The sequence below is a fragment of the Nuphar pumila genome, chromosome 17 (genome assembly GCF_984573655.1).
Source record: "Nuphar pumila chromosome 17, dmNupPumi1.hap1.1, whole genome shotgun sequence".
NCBI classification, from domain to species: domain Eukaryota; kingdom Viridiplantae; phylum Streptophyta; class Magnoliopsida; order Nymphaeales; family Nymphaeaceae; genus Nuphar; species Nuphar pumila.
Genome location: NC_143265.1, coordinates 81,857,295 through 81,877,665, shown reverse-complemented (window position 1 = coordinate 81,877,665; position 20,371 = coordinate 81,857,295). Strand labels below are relative to the sequence as shown.

The 20,371-nt window shown below is 36.6% G+C and overlaps 1 protein-coding gene across 1 annotated transcript; it reads right to left on the bottom strand.

Annotated features, from left to right (window-relative positions):
* Positions 1–163: 163 nt before the first annotated feature.
* Positions 164–18,050, bottom strand: LOC149812486 (uncharacterized). Its single transcript, XM_089993062.1, has 9 exons — positions 17,781–18,050; positions 17,485–17,683; positions 15,103–15,226; positions 14,642–14,991; positions 7,268–7,606; positions 6,166–7,135; positions 435–632; positions 395–402; positions 164–346 (listed from the first exon to the last, which is right to left on the bottom strand). Exons 1-9 carry the CDS (start codon positions 17,855–17,857, stop codon positions 269–271), a joined length of 2,343 nt encoding a protein of 780 aa, XP_089849188.1. The 5' UTR covers positions 17,858–18,050; the 3' UTR covers positions 164–268.
* Between the last annotated feature and the right edge of the window lie 2,321 nt (positions 18,051–20,371).

Below are 20,371 nucleotides of genomic sequence, written 5' to 3'. Positions count from 1 at the left end.
TTCATCGAATGGTAGAGAGAGAAACTTTTATCCATACATGAGCCGCAAACATCTGTCAAATTTAACATACACTCACGGTTTGTACATCCAATGCCAAAACTAGCAGGAAGAACCCTAAGAAGAAAAAACTAACAGGATCAACTTGTTCGTAAGCAGTAGTCCATGTGAATGGAACTTATCAGATACATATCTCTCATGACAGAAGTTGACATGACCAACCAATTCATCCCAACCCAAGCCAAATGCAACTTGCTGCACTTCCGCAGCCTCATTCATGAATCCGCCTTGGTCTTTTTGCAGAACCTGAGTGGAAAAGCTTCCTGAGCAGAGAAATTGGATCCACTCTCTGCATACACCAGCTCATTAGTAAAGCACGTTTTAACTGAATTACCACCTTAAAAACTACAAGGTATCTACCTCATGTCCAAACCGACTTGACTGAGAAGCTAATGGAGAAGAAGTATGGCAATCAGCATCTTCCCCTTGCTCTAGAGCAGCCAATGTCAGCTGCCATCCAGCTAAACCTCTACTCCTGCTGCCTGAGGAAGTAATCCAGGGGCAAAAATGTCTATGCTGTCTGACAGGGTCAAATTCCATAGTTTTGTCCCAAGGCATCACCTCCAGGTTCTTCCCTGAACATCAAGACGAAGCATTGTCAAACCATGTCTAATACGAGACCATGTTACATATTTTGAAGCAACACATGCAAGTGCACAAACACGCATGCATGTGCACACACACACACGTGCACAGGCTCACGCACAGATGCACATGCTATTTACCAACAACCAACAGGTCCATGTTATCATCAAATCAACCAGGGAATTGTGTTTCGCATGGTGGCAGCAAAAATGAATATAACAGTACAAAATGCATCATCTCAACAAAAGAAAAATAAATATTAAATGCATCTCATTCAGTTAAATACCAGGGAACGATTCATCTGGCACCTAGGCATATAACATGTGCATATCTGAGAAAGCAAATGCATAATTATGATAAAGAAGATGCTGAAGATTGCAGTAACCAAGGAGTGATAGGTGGTGGGAAAGATGACTATCATTGCCCAGCTATCTGTTACACCTTACATAATCTCTCTCATCCATAACAAACTCGATGTAGGAACGAAATGGAAAGTCTGAAACTTCTTTTGGCACTCTAAGGATGCCCAAAGGTACCATCTGGCATATGGAAGGTGCCTCCCTCTGCAAGTATTGTGTACACTTAGCATTAAAAGGATTGGTCTTTTTTGAAAAAGCTATCTTGACTGGCAGATACTAGATAAGGATGAAACAAATTGGTGATCTGACGCAAACTGTAACATTTTGAACATGCAACAGAGATGGGCTGATTATAGCAACTGGGAAAATACTTCCAGTATATTGAGGGAAACTAGTGGGAAATATTATCTTAGAAGAGGATACTCTTACCAAAGAGGGATGAAGAGACAGCAATTAGTTTCTGGAAGCCTCATTGATCACAAAATCATTCATCAGAGATGGGCTGATTATAGCAACTGGAAAAATGCTTCCAGTATATTGAGGGTAACTGGTGGGAAATATTATCTTAGAAGAGGATACTCTTACCAAAGAGGGATGAAGGGACAGCAATTAGTTTCTGGAAGCGTCATTGATCACAAAACAATTGATCAGAGATCTTTCCTATAATTGCCAAAGCTGTCATGCATAAAGTTAACCATGTTGCAGACTGCACACAAAATTAACTACATGCCAGTCTTGCCAGAGTGCATCTTTTGAAGCATAGGGGAAGATCAGATAAATGGGAATAATGTGGCTATCAGGTTGTCGACTATAATGGTATCAATGGGCTGGTACCAAAGAATGAAAAGCAGAAAGCAATTCAGCAGATGAAGAAAACAGAATTCACCCACATGCCACATCAACAGAAATGGCAGAGGAAATATATTTGAGGTAAGGACCAAGGCAAAGGCAAAGACCCAATAATATTGGCATGCTTGACATCCATGCACAAGTCAGCAACTATATAATTTACAGAGGGTTTCAAGTTTACCGGTAAAACGTGATTTCTTGAGAATTTTGAGAATCCCACCTATTCTGCAAAATTCCCCTTCTTCAAATTTGCATTTCTAGGCCTATGGATATGGGTCTAAGCTATAGCCATCAACATAGGAGGACTTATTGTCATAACCGTCATGAGCCGGATCATATTAGGCCTCAATGTCTTAGATTTAAGGACTATAGACCTTAAGAAAAATGAGTTGTCGTGGCCCAGTTAAAACAAGACGAAGATACTCTGAACCTCAAAGACTCACCAATTCATTATCTCAATTGACAAAAGCATTGCAACCATTGCTTAAAGGATCTACCTCAGGAGTGGTCACTGCATCCTCTTCTACTCCTGGTATGTGCTCTTGGCTTCTTGATTCATGAGCTTCATTTCATATGACCCCACACAAGTCTATTTTATCCGAGTGTCAATCTAACTCAAATGCATCCTTTGTTTTCACTGCCGATGAAACTTCCTTGAAAATATAGGGTGTAGGAATTTTTAAAAATGATTTGACAAAATATAACAAGTTTTATATTCCAAAAGTAAGACTTATACCCAAACTTCATTTTAATTTACTTTTCGTTTCTCAAATCTCGGATCATTGATGTGATGTCATTTTCTCATCAAATAAATGTTGGGTGGAGGACCACCAGTGTGAAAAATTGATTGGGGAAGGTTTTAGGCAAGAAGATCTTTATTATATGAACTTTCTTTGTATTCCAAAAGAATCATTCTGTAATATTGCCCAAACAAAAGATATAGAAATTTGGCATCGTAAACTTAGGCATCCAAATATAAGGAAATTGAATTTTGTACCTATTACTAAGGATCTCTGCAAAGATAATTTTGAATGTAAAGAATGTTTACTTGGAAAAATGACATCCTTGCCTTACGAACAAGAACTTTTTTTTCTTCAATGCCTTTTGAGTTTGTTCATTTGGATGTGTGGGGTCCTGTTCCGGTGATTTCTAAAAGAGGATTCTCTTACAATGTTGTGTTTGTTGATGATTTCACTAGATATTGTTGGATTTATTTTATTAAGTTTAAGTCTGATGTATTTGTAACCTTCAAAACTTTCTATAACATGATTAAAAATCAATTTGAAAGTAAGATCAAAATCCTCAGAACTGACTTTGGGGAAAAATATTTGTCAAATGATTTTAAACAATTTTTAGAAAATAAAAGAATTTTGCATCAGAGATCGTGTCCTAGAACTCTACAACAAAAATGGATTTTAGAAAGAAAACATATACATATTATGGAAACTACAAGGACACTACTTATTGCTAAGAATGTTCCAAAAAATCTTTGGGCTGAAGTTGCCTTAACCTCAGTATACCTCATAAATAGGATGCTGTCAAAAACTTTGTCCAATGAAATTTCTTTTGAAAAATTATTCAAATACCAAACTGACTATCAAAGACTGAGAATCTTTGAGTGCAAATGTTATGTCTTAAATGATAAAGGAGATAATCCATCTTCTAAGGCCATCCCCTGTGCGTTCATTGGTTATTCTGAAACATAAAAAGGGTTTAAATGTTATGATATCAAAAATGATAAACTCCTTGTATCAAGGAATGTTAACTTTGTTGAAAATGAAAGTGGATTTGAAGAAAATATGTCTCAAGACGTAAATTCTGACTACTCCTTATTTAAACTATTGATGAAGATACTTATGTAGAACCCTCTGTTGAGAATAGAACAACAGTTGAACCAATAGTATACACTAGAAGAAATAGAAACATATCTGGTGAAAGTGTACATCAAGGTAACCATGAAGCATTAGAAATTCTCTCTGAACAAATCACTATTCGTAGATCTGAATGAAGCTCAAGGATTCCAAATAGATTTATTTCTTATGAGTCATTTTCTCCTAAACATAGAGCATGTCTTATAGCTATTCATTCATATTTTGAATCATCCTGTTATAATGAAGCAAAAAAAAATTTAAATGGGTAAAAGCTATGCATATAAAATTAGACACTCTTGAAGGAGTCAACACTCGGGAAATTCTAAATCTACCTATCGGAAAGAAAACCATAAGTTGTAGATGGGTTTTCAAAGTCAAGACAAAAAGCGATGGATCCTTGGAAAGACATAAAGTCAGGTTAGTTGCCAAAGGTTATTCTCAAGAATCCGGAGTAGATTACAAAGAAACCCTTGCTCTTGTTGCCAGGATGACCACTATTCGAATTCATGTAGCTATTGCAGCTATTAAAAATTGAAATATATTCCAAATGGATGTTAAAAATGCTTTTTTAAATGAGAATCTCAATGAGGAAGTATACATGAATGTTCCACCTGGATTGATAGTTCCTTCAGGTAAAGTACTTAAATTAAAAAAGGCACTGTATGGTCTCAAACAAGCACCTAAAGCTTGGTTTGACACATTCAACAATGTTATTACAAGATATGGTTTTAAACCATGTTATACTGACATAGCTTTATTTATTAAGAATTCTTCTGCGGGTATTATAATTTTACTTTTATATGTTGATGACATGTTGATTACATAAAGTGACAAAGAAAGAATCAAGAAAGTAAAACAGTTTTTGAAAAATTCTTTTGAAATGACTGATCTTGGGTTCCTAACATACTTTCTCACTATCATCTACGGAAGTTGAATATAGAACAATGACGACTACTACCATGAAAATCGTGTGCCTCAAACAACTAATTTCATATATAGGAATTCATCTTCAGAATCCTACAAGATTATGTTGTGACAACAATAGCTCTATATACATTGCTCGAAATCATATGTTTCATGAAAAGACTAAGCATACAGAGATGGACCGCCACTTCGTTTGTGAAGAATACTTAAAGAAGACCATTGATCTTTCCTATGTGACATCAGAATATCAACTTGTTGATTTCTTCACCAAGGCAGTGTGCTCACCAAGATTCAACTTTTTACTTGACAAACTTTCGGTGATTACACCATAAGTTTGAGGAAGATTGTTAGAAAATCACATATATATATATATATATGAGATATATTTTTGTAATATGTATTTTATTTTTCTTTGTTATATTTTGTCTTTTTCTTTTGTGTCATAGGGTCAATAGTCAAACTTTGACTAATTGACCAGCCGTTGGGAAGTAGCCCAAGGGCTATTGCTCTCTCTTGTAATCTATAAATAAGGGTCTATTTCCCCATTGTATCTTATCTTTTTAGTGAGGTTTCTCTCTCAATAATATTTGATATTCTTGTGCCTTAGTGTACTTTTTGATATCTTCGCCTTAGAGCACTTTGTGTTATTTTCACCTTAGCGCATTTGATGAATGAATGTTCTTGTCAAGTTTTTTGTAAACTTGATTATTTGTGAGGTTCTTCAGATATAGTTAGGGTTATTAATTTACCTGATTACCACCAAGAACACTGCATTGAAACCAGCAACATGATAAACACTACACTCTACAAAAAATTATATTAGGGATTTTTGTCAGAATTTACATCTCTAAAATTCTAAATCCAATGGTTTATATATTCTAAAAGCTCACACTTCTTCAAGATGTCCATTAACTTATTGCAATGTTTCCTGAGTTCAATTAAAAGTAATCATTTTGTCATCAATTTATGCCAAATCCACCAACTTGCAATACTTTAATTGAGGGATTCTATTCTTAAAATGAAGTAAAGTGAGTGATGGTCATTTTCGATTAAAACCTGCCACTATTTCTCTACCTTTGTTGGGGGTATTCTTTTGCTCATGGCATTCTTTCTCCAAATGACCAGTTAAACTGGTTTAAAATGGATTGGTAGTCATTTAGATTTTCTGGGAAAATTCTATTATATTACAGAAGGGTAAAAATTAAAATGGAAACTAAATCTAGTGGCAATCCAGAGCACAACAATATTCTAAACCATTCAGATATCTTCATAGGTTGATCTTGCTTCACAGAGATGTTTGATGAAAATAAGGCCCACATACAATACATCTTTTGACATTCAAGGGTAGTGAAGTGGGAAACTTTATCACATGTCTAGGAATCAAAAAGAGAAACTCATACCAGTCTGCATGACAAAAAAGAGTGGTATTTAAATTGAAAACGCAATAAGCCAGTAATACAAATCAAGTTCCATCAAACAAGATTGAGCTTTATGAATGAATGACCAATGATAGCAATTACCCCCAGTCTTACCAGAGCTATGAGCTTTAACAATATGATTGTCGATAGCTACCACTGTTATTCGGTTCTGCAAGTCAGCATCTCTATTTCCCATGCTTTTACCATTGCCACCAGAAGGTGTCGAGTGCTGAAGTCCAGAATGTTTATTTCCATCATCAGCTTCCAAGGGTGAAGATGTTACCAAACAATGAGACACATCAGCTGTGGCATGCACAGTCTCTGTGGAAATTATTCCACCGTCAGCTGCTTGAATGGCATCATCAGTATGGTTAGACACAGCAGAAACATCCATGGTTGAGATGTCAGCCATTTCACCATCTTTGCCAGTATGACTATTATCTTGAATGGTAGAACAACATTCAGCAACTTGAGAGCTAAGTCCTCTTTCTTTGGTGGCATCTGATGCAGCACCAGCACCTTCATGCCTTGTTTTATCATTACCAGAACCCTCCAGCACATTCTGCACAGGTTCTGTTGTCCGTTCAGTGCAGAAATCATCTGCAGTCACAGAAGATACAGCATTATGGGGATGTGTTCCTCCTGAAGATAAAGTACCACTTCTATCATCATACTTTGATTTATTCTCCATTTTGCTAGAACCATCGTCAAGAATAGACTGACTATCAAATAGTTCATTGTTAGAAAGGCTTGTGTTGCCATCTCCTCTCTTGCGTTTTAATGTTTTGATTGTTTCAACTGAAACATCACCAGCAACATCATTTCCTAACTCATTCATATCACTTTGTGTAGCATCTCCCCTATGTAACTTGCATTGATTTTCCTTGTTATCTTTGGAAGATGAAACAGGTACTATGTCTTTTCTAACATGTGAACTAGACCAGATTCCAGCTCTTAGATTCCGGCTGAGGATGGGCAAAGAAACTGTTGCTCTGAAATTCTGCTTTGTTGGTGGAGGGCCTCCAGCTATTGTCAGATTTAAGCTCAGAGCTCCTTTATTCTCTGCAGTTGTCTCACAGCTTTTATCCACCATTTCTTCCTTACTCTGAAGGGATTCTTTCCCAGTATCTCCACCAACTAATGTTTTGGCAATTTTAGAAACTCCACTTGCATTACAAGCAATACTAGTATCATGATTGTTAACAAATTTGGGAGATTCAATGAGATTGAATAAGTGCAAGGGCCGACAGACAGTTGAGAAAGCCCACAGTCCAACACAGGCTCCACAGAGCTTACAGTCTAGCACTACAGATGCCGGATCAACTTCTTGGTCATCAATTATGGAGCCGCTTTCCTCCTGCTCCATAACCTTATCAACACCAGTAATAGCACACCGAGAAACGCAAGGGTTCTGTTCCTGGGAATTTTTTCTTGAAAACTCTGACTGATGCACATCCTCTGCACAGAGAGTCCGATCTTCACAATCAACAATATAGGGAAGCAGACGGGGCTCCCAACCACATAAGCTTATAATGCTTTGTGCCTGTACATGATTTAGATCCAAGATGATGAACTTTTACTCTTCATAACCAAAGACATACTTAAATGACATGCTTCAGGGCACAAGCTCAAGGGCTATATATAACAAAGATCCAATAGGATACTAAGGTTATCTAGGATACTGATCAACTGAAATTGTATGTAGATGCATGCTGTCAACACATGTATGACAGCATTCTCATGTAAGTGGCATATTTCTAGCTAAAGTACAACATGAACATGTGCATTTGTAAGATTAAAAAGCATGACATCTGACATTATAATTTTTTAAGAAAAAGGAAATATCAGAAGAATCAGCAAGAAGATTGACAAGGTATAACAAAAAACAAGCAACAGTCAAGGCAAGCTACAAATTAGGAGAGGGCCAATCCAAGCCAGTGTAATGAAACAAGCGGAAATACAAAAGGGATCCCAATAAGGATCAACACAAATACAAGAGGACTGCACAAGCACTAATTCACCAAAGGATAATACAAAGTGAGAACAATCTCAAGAGCATAACAAGTGCACGATAGGCACTATGAGCACACACAACACAACACATAAAAAATATGTAATTTCACTAATGAAATGCTTAGGAAAGCATTGAGTTACACAATAGGGGGTGCCCTATATATAAGCAAAAGAAGAGATAAAGGGGGCAGCCAAACGACTAGTTGGGGTTGTCCCAACAGTCATATTGTACATGATATTACCAAAAGAAAAAAAAATAAAAGATAATAAAGAACTAACAAAGACCCCTAGTGGGTTCACCCTACAACTATGGAAAATGACTGATGGGTATTTCAGTTTACATACACAATATATATATATATATATTAACACTCCTCAAATTTAAGGTGTGATCACCAAAAGTTTTCCAAGAAGAGACATAAAACGAGGTGAAGGCAAGGCTTTAGTGAAAAAATCAGGCAACTGACATTCTGAAGTCACATGAGGCAACTTAATAGTTCTTGTCGGACATAGTAGCAGTTCATCTGTATGGGATTGGTGTGGATCTACCAGCGCCTTCTTAGCACTCTCAATCATCTTGTAGACAAAAAGCGTGAACCCCTTCGGCTTCCCGGTCTGCTTGTCAAGGCCGAGCGGGCCCTCCTCGATCTCTCTGAAGTTGCTGAAGAACTGGAGTAGCCTCTGCGGGTCGACGTCCGCCGAGACGTTGCTCACGTAGATCTTCCTCTGCGTGTACTCGGAGACCGGAGGCGCCGCTGGCACCGGCCCCGCCGAGGCGAGCTGGCAGGAGGTCATGCGGTTGTTCATGAAAGGTATGGTTGTTTGCAATGTAGATAACACTTTTATTGTCGCAGCACATCTTCGAAGGATTAGAGATGACTAAACCCATATATTTGAGAAGACTTCACAACCAAATAATCTCCATAGTTGTTGTTGTCATGGCTCAATATTCAGCTTCGGTGGATAACAGAAAGATCTTTTGTAGATTCTTATACCTCTAAGATATAAGAGTCTCCTAAAAACACACACAAACGAGACTCTATCATCAAGATTACCTCCCCAATTCATATCAGTATAAACAAAGAAAAAGGGGATAGAAATAGTCCTTTGGTTATAAAAATCTTGATATTTGACAATTCGCAAAACAACACTCGTATGCATCGTAGATGGTGCATGTTGGAACTGACTGGCTAAGTGTACCGCATGGGTGATGTTTGGTCTTATGATGGATAAATAGGTCAAAGATTCAACCAGTTGCCGATATGAAGTTGGATCTTCAAGATGAGTTTCATCCTCCAACCTTGGTTTTGCATTTACAACTTCTGGCGTGTCAACCTTCTTATCATCAGAAATTTCAGATTTGACAATAATATATGCAGCTAGCTTCATTTGAGACAATATTTATCCTCTAAGTGAGTAAGTTATTTCAATACCTAGAAAATATTTTAGAAAACCAAAGTCAGACATATCAAAATGTGTATCAGTATAACATGACTTATATTCCAAGTTTAACATAACATTGTTAAACCTATCACACCAAGCTTTGAGGGCTTGCTTAAGCCCATACAAAGTTTTCTTTAACAAAAGAATTTTCCCTCTCTCAATCTCAAGACCAGGAGGAGGATCCATGTACACTACTTCATTTAAGTCACCATTAAAAAAGGCATTTTTAACATCAAGCTAGTAAATAGGTCATTTTATAATGGATGTTAAGGCAACGAGTGTTCTAACACTAATCATACGAGCTACGGGAGCAAAGGTCTATTCATTAGTCTATTTTGTATTCTTGAGAATAACCTTTGGTCACTTAACCTAGCCTTATATCTTTCTAATGATCAATCTCCTTTGGTTTTGACTTTATATACCCACCTATATCCTATAGTCTTTTATTCTATAGGTAACGGTTGGATTTCCCAGGTCGTAACTTTTTCAAGAGCTCCTAATTCTAGGTTCATGGCATCAATCCATTCGGGAATTTCTTTAACCCCTTTGTAAGTTGGGTTCATAAAAAGAGTGGATAGCCATAAGACAAGCTCTACAACTAGGTGAAAAGTTTTCATATGACACAAATCTTTCAGGATGTCTAGAAGTTCTACTAGATTTCATAATACTAGTTTAACCTATATTTTGGTTTTGAGAATACTTATCTAGTGCACATGGAGGGTGTTCAACAGTTCTTCTAGAATATCTTTGAATATCTTGATTCTGGGTATCTTTCATGGAAACCCCAGAGTCATCAACATGCATATCATCGAGATCATTATCAACATGAATAAATTCATCAGAAGCTTTATTTGGCAACAAATCAAACAAAAAAGAATACTCAAGATCATCCTTAGGCTTATCAGAACCATTTTCATTTTCAAGAAAGTTAAATATTTCTTGAAACATATAATTTGTCATTTTTCTTATCATAACATCTATACCTTTTTTGGTTATTTGCATAACCAAGAAACGCACATTCAAGGGCTTTGGGAGATAATTTGTCTCTTTTTTCAATAAGTACGAAACACTTACATCAAAAAATTCTTCTAGATTTTAAATCTGAAAAAGTTTGATAAAGTTTTTCAATAGGGAAAATGTTTTGTAAAGAGGATGAAGGCATTAGGTTGATAAGATATACTGCAGTTAAGGCATCATCAGCCGAAAACAAAATTAGAATATTTTTTGAAATAAGCAAAGTTCTCGTAGTTTCAATGATATGACGATGCTTTCTCTCAGCTAAACCATTTTGTTAAGAGGTATTTAGACAAGATTTTTTATGTAAAATCCCACTTTCTTTCAAATAATTTTTTAAATCATTAGACAAATAACAAAATTACAAAATGATTCTTTAGGAAGATGAAGAAAATTCATATAGTAGAGGTTTCTCCTCCAATGTCCTTTCCTAATCAGCTTCCCTGACTGGCGATCCTGCACCCAACATTTTGACGATGAAAAGGAGACCTTGTACCCATAATCCAAAATTTAAGAAACGGATAATAAATTTAAATTAAGTTTTGGAACAACTCTAACTTTAAAAAATTGAAAATGTTCCAATACTTTTAATTTTTAAATTAGTTCCATCGGTCGTAGAAACACAAGAATTATAAAAGGATTTAGTGCATTCGGATACAAGGGATTCTAAAAGAATTATGTGAAAAGAGGTACCCAAGTCAAGACTCAAAGAAAGCATACCTGAAGGAGAGGAAGTAGACACGGCAGCACCGGAAGTAGATGTGGAAGAGTTTTTAAGAAATAGTTGAAATGTTTCTGTTAGATGTTTAATAGAATCTTTAAGTTCTCTTTCTTTCATGTTACCTTCACCACCTTTTTTGGATGGTGTTTCTTCAATGATTGCTACCTTTCTTTTGAGCTTGGGACAATCTGGTCTAATGTGTCACATTTCTTGGCAAAAATGACAAATAACTCCTCTTCCTCCATGGTTATATGTTCCTCTTCCATTGTTATTTTTTCAAAATTGATAAGGTTTATATACTTTGACATTGTTACCGGGTCTTGACACGGTAAGAACCTCCTCACTTTCCTTAGTCATGCCAAGTTGGGTTTCAACTTGATATATCTCTCCAAGAGCATCATCAAGAGAGGTAGTTTCGGTCCTATGTAAAATATTGGACCTAACTTGCTCAAGCTTGAGTCTTAACCCAAATAGGAAAGAAAACAAATGTTCTTCCTCGAGTTGCTTTTGTGTCATTTCAATAGCGGGACCATCCCATTTACGTTCAAGCAATGCTAATTCATCCCAAAGAAGTGAGAGGGTACCATAGTAATCTCTTACAATCTTATCACCTTGTTTAATCATACGAATTTTCTCTTGAAGAAAATATTTTTGAGTCAAATCTTTTTGACAAACATTTTCTTGAGAAAACTCCAAGCCTCACATGCTTTTTAAATTTAACTATACTTGTCGCAATTTTGAGTTCCATAATATTAAAGAATCAAGAGAGAATTTGGGCATTTTCGGCTTCCCAATTTTCCACCTTGATGAGATTATCTTTTAGTGCTTTCTCTCTTGCTTCGTCACCATCAATTTTGGTGAGAGTCGCAGTTCACATGAAGTGTCACTCACATGTCCTCATAACTTAATTTCCTTGATATGTAGCGCCGGCCCACATCAAATAGTTGGAATCATTTAGCTTGAATGCAACCACCGTCCTGGATTCTTTTTCGCCCATCTTAATAGAGAGTGAGTTGGAGAAGTTTCTTTCCTTGCATTCACGATCTTTGGATAAGAGATTGAAAAAGCCGCTTTCCTTGTAATCATGATCTTTGGAGAAGTCTTAAACAATCCCAAGTGATACCATGTAATGAAACAAGCAAAAATACAAAAGGGATCCCAACAAGGATCGACACAAATACAAGAGGAGTGCACAAACACTAATTCACCAAAAGATAATACAAAGTGAGAACAATCTCAAGAGCATAACAAATGCACACAATAACCACTATGAGCATAGACAATAGCCACTATGGGCACACACAATACAACACATAAAAAATTATGTAATTTGATTAATGAAATGCTTAGAAAAACACTGAGTTACACAATAGGGAAGTGCCTTATTTATAAGCAAAAGAAGAGGTAAAGGGAGCAGCTCAACTAGTGGTTGGGCTAGCCCCCAACGATCATAAATATGACCATTGGGACTAGCCCAACGACTAGTTGGGGCTGTCTCAACAGTTATATTGTACATGATATTACAAAAAGAAAAAAGAAAATAAAAGATAATAAAGAACTAACAAAGACCCCTAGTGGGTCAACCCTACAACTATGGGAAATGACCGAAATACCACTGATGCGTATTTCAGTTTGCATACACAGAAATATATATATATATATATATATATATATATATATATATATATATAGAGAGAGAGAGAGAGAGAGAGAGAGAGACCTTAACAGCCAGATCAAGGTTTGGCTGCTTGATTACAGAACCGAAATGAAACTCAGCTTGAATATGCATAAGGATAATGCATAACAGGAAGGACTTTCCTTTGAATCTGTTATTTCTCTTAATCCAGATGTACCACCAGGCAGACAATCCACTATTTCCAAATCAGCATCCACTTCTTATCCTTCCTGTAAGATGTCTAAGCCCCTAATGCAAGAATCTTCCCTCACACTAATCTACAGATCTGGCCATGCCATTGTATAAAGTTGGAAACATTTGCAAAACCAGAAGAGACGCACAGTCAATTCTTCGGCCACCAAACACAGTACACCTACTCACTAGATGTTCACCCGAAACCTATTCTCATTCAAACAAAGGCATGGCAGCATTGACATTTTTTGTTGAATATTAGTTTCTCCTGCACTGTCATGGCCTCAAACAGCATTTTCTACTATTTACCTTCCATTTATTTATTTTGAACAACACTAACATGCAAACAGAGTTCTGTATTTGGGATATTATGCCACTTTCATAGAGTAATTTTTCAAAAATATGATAGAGAGAGCTGTTCAACTTATAGGGGCAAGCCATCATCACATATTCCATTTTGCATATTCCACCTTAGTAGAATTTACCTTTGATTGCCTCCAAGGAGAAATACTTAACACCTTAACTGACCTTGGTCTAAGATTCAGACATATCAAAGCAGAGTTAGCGGAAGCTTCTTAGATAGGTGGGCAGCCTGCTTCCCAGAAACTTGCTTCGGAAGCGCGATACTCCTCGCTTCCGAAACTTGATGAGAATCTTGATTCTCCCACGCTTCTCCTATGTTTTTCACACGATTCATCTATTCTTCTTATATGTTCTCTCACTCTACTTTTTATATTTTTTATGTGTTTCCAATCACGCTTCTCACTCACTTCCATGTGCTTTCTCTAAATTGGCAGTCATAATTTTAGATTTTGTTAAAAAATTAATTCTTACACTAAAAAATCATGAAATTTAAGAATAGTCACTTTTATTTTAATTTTTATTTGTGTTCCATTTCGATTCTCATTCAATTCTTATATTGCTTTTTTTTATTCATCGCTTCCCACTTTCTATACATTTTAAAATGCATTGCTTCCCACTTCCGCTTTTCATATCGTTTCTCGCTTCCACTTCCTAGTCTGACAACCTTGTATCAAAGCTCAATTTCTCCTTTCTCTTTTTAATATGCAATTCAAGGGACTATAGGCCACAATTCCTTGGTACCTACAGTAAAATGCCCCAAATCAAAGTTTTAAACATTTATTGAGCATATCTATTCATATTACTTTATTTGTTCAGTCAAATGATGTTATCACATAGTTTAAGTGGGAAAATTAAACCTGTTACATGTACTACACTCTCTTGAATTATGGAAAAGTATTCGTGTATGCCCAATCCACAAAGATTAACATATAGATGGGTATGCAACAAGAAAGACAATGTGCAGCATAAGTCATTAACCTCTATATCATAGTCCTTTCAACCATCTTATCATAAACTTCAAATCGTTCCAGTAATCGCTCATCCATGTTCAATACAGATACAACAAACAGAAAACAACATTAGCTTAAGCAGGAAATACTTTTTGAATAAAATGAACAGAGTAAAAAACCATAAAATTTGCCACATAATTATCTTACTTTGTAATATATATCAGCAGAAGAAGCAGCTGATTCATCCTCTAGATCCTTTCTCTGAAGGGTAGAGCTACCATCTCTGGAAATGAGAGTGCAAACAAGAGGAGATGATTGTGCAAGGAAACAATCAAGTTTATGTCCTTTTATGTATTCAGTTGCTGCAGATGAAATTATAGGAAGAGCAGAAAGATGGGAAAGTTTTTCACAACGATCCTTGAAACTCTCTACCAAAACAGCAGGAGGAGTTGGTGGAAATTGAGCCAAATGATCATCACATATATTGTCTTTCCATGGACAAATTGATTTGTGTCCGCTGCCTAACTTCAAGTTAAACACTGCTGCAGAATTTTCAACTGATAAAAAACAGTAGAAGAATCACATATAATAAATTTCTTTGAGTATACAACAGGAATAGCTGTAAGTTAGCACGTAACAATGACTTCAGAACACAAAGTGTATCACACCTTGCTGGGATGTCCAGGATGAAGGTGTGGAAAAGAGAAGACGAGAGCCACATGCCTCACATGCTAAAGTATCAGCCTCAACATTTATCCAGCCTCTCCTTGCACAGTTTACAGGACTGACTACCTGGAAAATAGCACTTATCAGACTTCAAGCATGACTTGATGAACGTATAGTCCTCATACTAAGTAAAACAGATTATATAATATCTTTTAAACAAGACAGAGCTAGCAATACTATAACAAAAAAAAGGACAAAGCTAGCAATGAATTACACATAATAAATTGCATCCAAAGGAGATATTATAACTATTTCATAGAAGTTTTTTTTTTAAGGACCATTCCTAAGCAGCATTATGTGAAAAATGATTCGCATACGCCAATGCATATACACCATGTGCGAGATCCATGGATCAAGCAGCATTGGATATGGTTCTTTTGGAGTGGAAAGTAAAGCCTTCATTGAGAAACAGTTAGAGAGATCACAATGGTCACCCTAAACATCAGAAGAAATGAGAGAACAAAAATACTAGTTTATTTACATCTACAAAGGAAACAAATGCTCAAAAGATCTGGTGAAGAGTTGACACCCAATTCTAGTTGAATCAATCCATCATAGCTTCAAACCCTTCCAGATGTCACAAGCAAGTTAATTGAATGGCATATACACCACCAGCCAAGTTCTCAAAGATATTGTTATTTCTCTCCAACCATAGAAACCACCACACTAAAATCTTTGTCATCTCCAAATCAGAGTCCATCCCTTCTCTTCAGCTCTAATCCAGATTTGCCAAAATGATCTGCCTAATTTCTGTGGCACTATCAAACTTAATGCTCCAATCTAGCTAGGCCATCTGAAGTAGATTCTTAAAAGAGCAGAGAGAGTCAAAACAATATATTAAACTCTCACCTATCTCAAAGCAAAGTGGACATTGATTTGCCAATTGAAACCCTCCACTCTTTAGATTTGCCAGTGTTACTATCTGATCTAGCAAAATCAACTACAGAAGTATAACTATGCTCTGTAATGGAACTTTCCCCAAAAGGAATCCTTAGGAAAAGGTGAGGCCCTAGGCTCAATGAGAGAAAGAGAGTAATTTTCATGTTAGAGACCCCTTTCTTCTGCACTTCTAAACAACATCATCTTCCCCCTCTAAATGGATGTATGCCAGCATCTTTAATAAGGCTTCACATTGCTTGATCTCATCTTGCAAGGTTCCTTCTCAACATAGCTTCACGCACACTGTTCATCACATAGCAACCAGCAATTAATGCCTCTTATTCTACAAAAGTAAGAAAATGACATGGTGTACTACTCAACGGCTGTGAACCACTCCACCTGTCCCTTCAAAAGATCCTCTTCAAGCACCTTCCTAATATTATACCAATTATTTCTTGAATTCATCCAAAATGCTCAACTGAACTTGCCATGATCCTGAAAACTATTCCTCCACCAAGGCTTCTCATTCCAGCCCCACCGCAACCGAACCAAATTGTATTACTTCTGATGAGAGTCCACCAAATTTCACTTTTGTATAACAACCGCCACCATTTCACTAGTCAGGCATGGTTTATAGTCCCAATTCTTTGGATTCCCAGGCCACCTAAAGAGGTAACCAATGAAACCTGCTTCCAAGATACTAGATGAAAACCCTTTGATCCATTATCACCTCCCTTAAGTAGATGGACAGCATCTTCACCAATATCTTCTCCAAGCATTTGGGATCTTATATAGAAAAAAGAGATGCAAGGAAATGCTTGATAAGAACCACTCTGTCAGCCAAGGATAAATACACACAGACCAAGACTGTAATTTTCCAATTGCTTGGTCTTCTACTATTTCCAAGAGTCTACCTTGACATTTCCAAGTGCCAATGCTCGAATATTTGATAGGCAGTCCCACAATAGAGCAGCCAAACCTTTTTCTGCCATAGCCTTGATGTTCTCATTTACATTGAAGATCATTAACCTGCATTTCATTTCTATAACCTTAATTCCTGCTGATAACGTGATTACCTTTAACAACCACCACCAATGCTGCATTTGTGTCAGATTACCCCTTCAAGCAACAAGATATCATCTAAAATTGATATATGTTGATGGTGGTACATCTAGCAGATAAGTACCCTCTATAAATACCCACCTCAGTGCCTTCGCCTGAAACCTCACTCACTGCGTTAAACAACCGTGGCAGTCAGGTCGCGACCGTGGTGCATCTCAGGCACATTTCTTAAACAAAAAAAAGTTAAAAAAAACTCAAGTACACATCATCACTGCAATGTCTCACTGACAAAAACAATCAATGAAACGATACGGAAGCAGAACATTAAACAAGAATCTAATGATACCCAAAAGAGGAACAGAAGAAAGAAAGGATGGGAGTACCTTGGGTTTGGCAAACCAAGTGATCGACTTGAAGGTGGCCAATCTCCGCATGAGGTCCCCTCGATCCCATGGCCTGCATATAGGAACCGTCGACAGCTTGCGTTGCGCCAGAGCCGTTCGCCGATTCAGTTCAGACTGCGCCGCGGTTGCCGAATCCGTGCCGTGTTTGGTGCCACGAGGCGATGGCGTTCCCGTGCAGCTGTCAATTTTAGAGTGTCGTTGAAGCTCAAGTTTTTTAGCAAAAAGGAGATAACAAAGACGGCAGGAGGAGGAAAAGGAAGAAGAAGAAGACCCACCTGGTGGATGGCCTCGAAGGAGAGAGGAAAAGTTTATCCATTGCCGCTCGATACCTCTTCTCTGCATCGTCCGCCATCGTTATATTCTCTTCTCTTTCCCAGCAGATTATCCAAGCACCATAGCGTTGCTTCAATGCAGAACCCAAGTCGGTAGGCTTTTAGAGTTGGGTATGCATCTCTCTCTCTCTCTCCGATGGCACCCAAAATTTGGACTCAGCAGAACATCACAAACCTCGATCTTGGAAACTCCTGCAATATTTTGAAAGTTCTGGTTTCCGTGAGAAAATCTTGGTATATATACTGAAATATGAGAACTAGCTAACACTTTTTTTTTTCAAATCCAACCATGATGTGCTTGGCATGGTGAGTTAGGAATTAACCATGTGTTTTTTATGAAAAATTGTGATTTTTAAATGCTCGAATATTTACCAAGACTATGAGCCATTTATTTGAAAGCATTAAAAAATCTTGTTTATTCATCAAAATTGGATGATTCAAGTGCGGGTTCTTATAAAACCAAGTATGTAGATCACGGTGCGTCTAGAGTCAAGAGAAAAGAACAAAAAAATCCATAAAAATTATGGTTCATACATTAGTTCTCATATTCTTCTAGTGATTCTATATATAAAATATAGGAAAATTATAAGATATATAAAAATGGGGCCACTAAAATATGAGAACTAAAGTGTGAACTAAGATTTTGATGAGGCTTGTTTTTTTTTTCTTAAATCTGACTGTACGACTGTGGTTTACGTGGTTGGTTTTAGAGAGACCGGCTCGTGAATCATTCGATTGTAATGCATAAACAGGATTTTTTAAGGCTTGAAAATTGATAGCTCAAAATCTTGAAAATATGGGCATATATATAAAATATAGAAAATCCATAAGATATATAAAAATGGGGCCACTGAAATATGAGAACTAAATTTGTGAATTGAGATTTTGATGGGGCTTTTTTTTTCTTAAATCTGACTGTAAGGATGTGATCTACCCGATTGGTTTTAGAGAGATCGGCTCTTAAATTGTCCTATTGCAATGCATATGCAGGATTTTTTAAAGCTTGAAAATCAATAACTCAAAATTTTCGTAAGTATTAAAGCATCTAAAAAAAATATTTGTCAAAAAAAATATGATCCAATAGTTGATTCCTAGTAAATAGATAATGTTGAATGCATATGCAAGGTAGGATTTGCAAAAAACATCAGAAAATCCTAGTTCACACTTTAATTCTCATATTCTAGTGGCCTTTGGCCTTATAAAAATGTATTAGGTGTACATAAACATAGAAACTACAAACATTGTTCTTATTGCATTGTCATCACATTCTTAAAGTAAGTTGTATTTTTAAAATAGTAAAATTTAATAGTACATTGGCCTTTGGGAGTTTGGTCGAAAAAGAAGTTGGGATATTTTTTAAGAAATTTGTGACACTTCCCAAAAGTTGTAGTCAGATATTTATTCTCAAATCATGATGAGTTGAGATGTCTTTGGACATTACATGCAGATTGTTAACTCCAAGCATTTTAGCTCTTGCTTATTTTTAAAGCTTCATGCTTCTAACAATTTATTTAGGGCAGGTTTGTAAGCAAGAAAAAGTCTCATATAAAAAGAAAATTTTGCATATGAGAAGTTATGATATGATAACTTTTTCAATTGATTTTTCTTTTGCTTGTTTGTTAAGTATGATGAAAAATGAAAGGGAGAGAGAGGGGTGGTGTCGATTAGCCCCCCTCTTAGAGAGAGAGAGAGAGAGAAAGAGACCTAAAAATAGTAGTGGGTGAGAGGAGGATGAAGATTTGGCTCATCACGTTGCAGCCCATGAAATGAGATGTATTATGGGTAGGGGTGTCAATGGGTCTGCAGGTTTGGTTCTGACCCAAGTGAAACTAGACCTAGCTTCGATTTTTGGGTATGGTATAAGGTCCAAACCTGGGTTTAATTGGACCCACCATAAGAGAAACCATACCCGGACCCAATAAGAACTACATGAACCACACCCAAGATATACCAAGGAAAATAATATATTTTATAAATTTTACATTGAAAATTTGTGAGTCTTAATCGGAACTCGGGTCGGGCTCGAGTCTGGTATAAAATTTCACAAACTATACCCAACTCCGGGTCTTGTTATTTATCACCATACCCGGACCCTATAGGGTTTGGTATGGATCAGGTCCGGGTAAACCCAACCCGTTGACACCCCTAGTTGTAGGTGAATGGTTGCCCTAATGCCAAAAAAAAAAATTATAGGAAAAATTCTTCCAGCCCCCCAGGTGGAGGGATTTTTTCTTTAAAAAGTCAGACTTAAAAAAAATCTATTTCAAAAATTTTGCTCTCATTTGGAACATATGGAAAAGTTATAAATTTTTCTTTCCTATTATTTTCTCAATTCCAAACGTGCCCAGGGTATGTTTGAAAGAAAAAAATGCTAAGAAAAAAAGTTGAAAAGGAAAAATGACAACTTTTTTATTCATTCTACATAATAGAGAACTTTTAAAATATTTTTTTTCTATTTTGTCTTGATTTTGACAATGAATTTGGTCCAAACTCAACCCGACTACGAGGGTCAGTCCATGAGCACGCTCCTACGT

Bases quoted from the DNA above. Each gene is read 5' to 3' on its own strand.
- LOC149812486 (XM_089993062.1), bottom strand. From the start codon at position 17,857: ATGGCGGACGATGCAGAGAAGAGGTATCGAGCGGCAATGGATAAACTT. The intron at 14,992-15,102 runs GTGTGATACACT...GTTTTTTATCAG, and splicing joins ATCCTGGACATCCCAGCAAG to TTGAAAATTCTGCAGCAGTG. The intron at 7,136-7,267 runs GTTAACAATCAT...AAAAGCTGTGAG, and splicing joins TCATTGAATCTCCCAAATTT to ACAACTGCAGAGAATAAAGG.